Consider the following 6,000-nt stretch of genomic DNA (forward strand, 5'->3'; position numbering starts at 1 on the left):
ATAATATTAATAATCAATGTCAATGGTGAAATTGTTACTTTATGTTTTATTTTTTTCAACTTTCTATTTTCAATGACACATTATTTTGTTAACTGAGCCATAACTTGTGTAATAAAAGCCTATTCTGACCTCTGCGAAAGCCTTTAGATGGAGTGGACGGACGTCCATGATCATCTGGGCTCTGCCGGCTGCCGCTCTGCCACTCTCTCTTCCTGTCAGTCCGACCTGTTGGCACAGAAACAGAAAACTCAGAAGACAGAAGCGCTAAATGTGTAGGAAGCTCCTGGATCTGTGATTGCTAGATCCTTTGTTTTATATTAAAAATATCAGTGCAAACAAGACGATAATAATTCTGTTTAAAACAATGTTGGAGAAATAATGTCTGCAGATTGACCATTATTTGGCTTGACGCCGGAGTGATCTGGATCAGGTGATGATGGACCAGGATCGGGCTCTGGCTCCAGATCCGCTGGAGGAACAAAAGACTCCACAACATCCACATCACTGAGACAACAGCAGAGGAGCGAGCGCCTCACAGCCTTACACACGTTCCTGAGGAAAGAACGAACTCGTTTCCTCTTCTTACATTCTGTGGGTTTTTCTGAAATGAAGAAAACAAAACTGAATGATTAGAAACATCTCTGACGTCCAATTAGGCAGTGATAAAATGACATAACTTACGTTTTACTTAAAAAAAAGGTCACCAGTAAAATGAAATTCAATGTGACTGTACACTGCCCAGCCTTATTTCAGTCTCACCTGTTGAGCTCGTGATGTACGAGCCTCGGCTGCTAAGGCTCAACGACTCTCTGCAGAACCGCCTCACTATATTGTCCTCAGAGAGGGACAAATATGATGTGGACATGGTGCCTGGTCAAGACATTTTTAATAATATTAATAATCAATGTCAGTGGTCACATGAAATTGTTATTTTCAATGACACATTATTTGTTAAAGGGTTAGTTCACCCAAACGCCGGCGCTACGTCATATTCTCGCGCATGCGTCGTGGAGGCCTACACGGAAGACAAGAAGAGGTTGAATAAAGGCGTTATTTTGATTTTTTTTTTGGCACAAAAACTATTGACGTCGCCTCGTAAAATTATTGTAGAGCCACTGTGGTGAGATGGACTTTGTAACGACATTTTAAGTGCCTTTTATGGGTCTTGTGAGTGTAAATGTACCAGGGTTTTTCCTACATTGAAAATTTTTTGGCGGCCGCCAAAACAAATTTTTGTCCCGCCAAAGCTTTATTTGATGAGCTATTGTGATTTATGAATGATGTAGAATAGATGCTGCGCTTGTAACTGAGTGACAGAGAGACGATCAGAGCTCCTCCCTCGCTCGCACTCTCTCTGTCTTCAAAATAAGCATTCTTAGCTTTCTAATATTTCACATATTACGTTAATAAAAATCAAAAGGTCGGAAGACCGAATCCATGTTGCACGTGGCGCTATCAGACGATGTTTTCCTTTCATTGCCGCTGGGTGTGAAATGCGCTCAAAAAACATTGACTGATTCTCTGACCAGCTGACATAAAGCATACTTTCAATAAACGGGAAACAAATCGTGTCCAGTTATGAAGTGTTTTCTGTGTGTTGACAAATCTTTCGCGATGTTCTAACAGACGGGATTCGCACACAACGCGTCTGCTAATGTCCGATTCGCAACCTAATGAACCGAATCATTTTAACGACTGGTTAGAACAACTGATCTGTCCAACACTGAACTAACGAATCAGTTTAAATTTACTCAGAACACCTGAAATGAGAACACAAGTGTGCTTACACAATTTAGCAAGAGTGGGTGTAAGAGTTAGTTTTAATTATCCAGTCTTTCAGCTTATTTATGTTCATAATGTGTAGTAAAATAAATAGCCTATAAATCACTTAGTTTAGACTGTGAGGTGAACCCAGAACAAAGTTGTTGTTAGCTAGCTGATAATTTTATGAAATTGTATATGGCAGAAAATTAGGCTATTTGTTCATTTTTTAAAAACTATTTTTTAATATTGATATGATTATATACCAAAACAATTATCAGTAAATAGTGTAAAAATGAGGAACAAAAACAAACATCAAGGTATCCCACATGAAGAAATACTATAGTATATTATAGTAAAATTACTATAGTGTTTTTGAGCCATACTATAGTAAAGATACTACAGTAAATTGTAGTATATTGTATTATATTATAGTATTTACTACACTTTGTTTATTTACTGTAGTATATTTACTATAGTACAGTTCAAAAACACTATAGTATTTACTAGAGTAATTTTACTATAATATACTATAGTATTTTTTCATGTGGGATCAAAATAAGATAAGCAAAAGTTACAAACTTTCTTTGAATTTATTTAAAATGTATTGTAAGTATTGCGCTTGCAGATCATGTGGGTAGGGGACTTTTTTTACTGTGCGTGCGTGTGTCATGTCTGTCAGCCACCACCGAAGACCATTTTTGACCCAGGAAAAACCCTGTGTACTGAATGCCAATGGAGGCCTATCTGAGGCCTTCTCAGCCATCAGCTTTCAACAAAAAATATCTTCATTTGTGTTCCGAAGATGAAGGTCTTAAGGGTGTCGAACGACATGAGGGTGAGTAATTAATGACATCATTTTCATTTTTGGGTGAACTAACCCTTTAACTGAGCCATAACTTGTGTAATAAAAGCCTATTCTGACCTCTGCGAAAGCCTTTAGATGGAGTGGACGGACGTCCATGATCATCTGGGCTCTGCCGGCTGCCGCTCTGCCACGCTCTCTTCCTGTCAGTCTGACCTGTGGGCACAGAAACAGAAAACTCAGAAGACAGAAGCGCTAAATGTGTAGGAAGCTCCTGGATCTGTGATCTGGGTCTGGTCTGGCAGCGTATCCTGGGGGCCAGTTGCATAAACTAAGCCATTACGTTAAGACAGTGTCTTAAGATCTAGTATGAGCCACTAGCAGTTAGGCAAGTCTATGTTTTTATGTAACTGATTTAAAAAAATGTATGAACAGTCTTAAAGAAAAAAAATGTATGTCTAACTTGTAAGACTAGTCTTAACGGTTTATGCAACCGGCCCAGGCCTGATCACGGTCATCAGAACACTGTCTGTCTCCAAACCTCCTGACCAGCCGTCTGAGAGAAAGCAGCTCTCCTGGATATGGAGCGGCCCGAGGCTGAAATATTTCAGTAACATAACATAACTAACGTTAAAGCACTCACCTTCTCTTTCACCCATCATCTTCGCCATCGACATCCTCCTGCAATCTGGAACAAAAACAATACAAAACACAAAACAAAACAAAACAACACACAATACAATACAATAAACTCTCCTCAAAAATACTCCTCCAAAAAAAAAGAAAACAAAAACAAAGAATTAATCAAACTCGACACTCCTAAAATAAGAAAAGAACAATAAGATAAAAGTATCTACAACTCAAAAATGTAACTCTGTAAAGGATATCTCCTGCGATGTTCTTCCAGAATAAAAGTCTCGTCTCCTCCAAACAGCTTCAAAATTTCAAGGTCAGCACAGAAAATATTCTGCAAAAGTTTGTGAAATCGCCTCAGTCGTCTCTCTCAACAACAGATCAACAACACAATCGGTGCGTGTCTGAGTCTGCGTCAGAATTCATAACAGGCGTCACCATAGCAACTAAAACGTGAATCATTCATATGAGCGGAGCCGTGAGCGCGCATCGATCTGAACACATTTATTGAATAGTTACAAACTTCATTTGGACGTTTTCTTTATTAAAAAGTTTGAACCTGTTTCATTGACTCAGTTCAAAACTTTGATTCAGTGATTCCTCTGCATCATCATCACTCAGAAATGCTAGATGTCTGTGCATGCATCAAAATGTGTTGGTAAATACTTTGATTTATTTATTTTTACTATATTTTTTGCATATGAATAAAAAATATTAAATAATGTTTCCTTGTATTAGTTTAACCTCTCAATCCGCAGTGGTGCATTAAAGGATTAATGAAATGATAAATTATTAATTTAATGCTTCATTTAGCATTTAATTAAATGCTAAAGGACCGGCCACTTAAACATCAGCATAATAAATGCAGTTACTCATCTTTCATCTCCTATCATGCAGATCCGATCGGACGAATCCAATAAACACCAGCATGTAAGTGTAAGGGTCCACTCTGAAAAATAGAGGGGGGCAAACAAAAAAATCCTCCTTCATTTACTTGAGCGTATTTGAGTTATATTAGTAATTAATCACGTCCATTTTCAATGCAATAGCGAGTATTCAGAGGATCTCCCCTGCAGTTTAGAGTCTTCAGCTCCAGTTAAACCCTCCCAGGTCTCTCTCCTTCAATCACAGGCCTTCTGATGACTCATTATATACAGGAAGCGCATTACAGGCTCCGTGAGGTGTCAGTCAAAGCGGCTATGGTTTTGGTTGGATAAAGGCAGGCAATGCCTAGCCAATGCCTTGCCAACAAAGGTTTGATTGATGGACGTTGTAACCAATCAAAAGGCATCATCTTGCGAGAGCACACCGCAGTGGAGACTGGCACTTCTTATCAACTAAATTAGTTTTTTACACTTTGTAAATTCTGTAATAGTTGCTTTAGTTTTTCAGTAACTGTATATATCCATTATAATTAGCAGTTTATTGCAGATTTATTTGAATGAAACGCTACTCTTTACAATTACAAATCTTCTGAAATAAAGGGCCTTTTTGAAAGGACGCCTAGAGGTTTTTTTTTTTTTTTTTGACATAAAAGCTTACAGAAGCTACATTTGTAAGAGTATCATCCTCAAATTTGAATCACAACATGATCAGAAATGCAGTTTTATATTTAGGTTATTTTCAGGCCTTTAACATTAAAGTATCATACATTTTTCCCTGAGTGAATTTCAATACAACTTTTCAGGGTAGAGGAGGCGTGCAAGATGGCGCCCTGATCACATGTACGTTTGTGAGCTCAGCAATCCCAAACTGTTTTATAATAGTTACAACGAAACTTTTTTTTTGTTGAGAATTTCCATTTATTAATGTCTTGAATTTTTGGAACAACGATAATGGGAGGATCTGAAAAGAGGAAAGGTGTGAAGAAGTCAGGGAAAACAGTGTCGGATACTCCTGCTGGATCTGCTGGCACAGGTGACGATAAACAAGCAGTCGAACGACATAACAGTACTCCTGCAACCGGGGTATTGAAGGACAGTTTGCTAGCCTAGAAATCTAGACGCACCCTAGCGTAGGGTTGCCACCCGTCCCGTAAAATACGGAATCGTCCCGTATTTACAAGCAAAATGACGCGTTCCGTATCAAACCAATACGGGACGCGATTTGTCCCGTATTTTACACAGGTCCACACATAGTTCAATAAACACATACGGAGTTTGCAGTGTGGAGAATACTGATAGCAAATATAAAGAATCAATTTCACAATAAGTAGTACAGGAGCTCATTTGTGCGTGATTGCGGGCTTTGTTGCTATAGCGGCGGAGTCTCGAGAACATGCGCTGTGCCAGAGTGTGCCTGTAAACTTGCGCGGTTTTTTAAAAACATGTCGAGCTTGCGTTGCGTCCACCGTTTGAAGAACGCAAGGGGATCTCCAGATATAGAACTGAATTAATATCAAAAAGGTATCAATGGGTCTGTCCAGTAAATCATGATGAACCTCAGGCCAACTGCACACTTTATGAGAAGCATTTCAGTGTCTCAGACTGTCTGACTGTGGTGACAGACCAGTCTATGTGACAGACACATCCGTGCTTCTAAAGGTAGGCCTATAGTTTTTTTTAATGGATAATATATTAATATAATATTCCAATACATTATCAGAGCTTGGCAGACAGAATTATTATTTTTTTAGACAGGTTAATTTATAGATTCTAGCCTAATAAATGTTATTATTAATTTATCATTTATTTAGGCTATATCATACATAATAAATAATCCTGTCATTTAAAGTTTATGACATTTAAAAAATATTTAGATAAAAATGGGACAAATAATTACACGATAATATAGTCATAATT

General features: G+C 38.0%; 1 protein-coding gene across 1 annotated transcript in view; it reads right to left on the bottom strand.

Moving 5' to 3' along the window:
* LOC307119127 (uncharacterized protein) overlaps positions 1-3,605 on the bottom strand; it is a gene marked incomplete at its 3' end in the record, with an annotated part of 46,115 nt that extends 42,510 nt beyond the window's left edge. The window contains exons 1-5 of the mRNA XM_079805207.1: positions 3,210-3,605; positions 2,687-2,782; positions 760-870; positions 395-601; positions 130-225 (exon numbers count right to left, since the gene is read on the bottom strand). Of these exons, the coding sequence (XP_079661333.1) occupies positions 130-225; positions 395-601; positions 760-870; positions 2,687-2,782; positions 3,210-3,243 (544 nt within the window). The 5' untranslated portion in view covers positions 3,244-3,605. The remainder of the gene's footprint in view (positions 1-129; positions 226-394; positions 602-759; positions 871-2,686; positions 2,783-3,209) is intronic.
* Between the last annotated feature and the right edge of the window lie 2,395 nt (positions 3,606-6,000).

The sequence above is a fragment of the Gobio gobio genome, assembly GCF_949357685.1.
Source record: "Gobio gobio genome assembly, chromosome: 22".
Taxonomy (NCBI): domain Eukaryota; kingdom Metazoa; phylum Chordata; class Actinopteri; order Cypriniformes; family Gobionidae; genus Gobio; species Gobio gobio.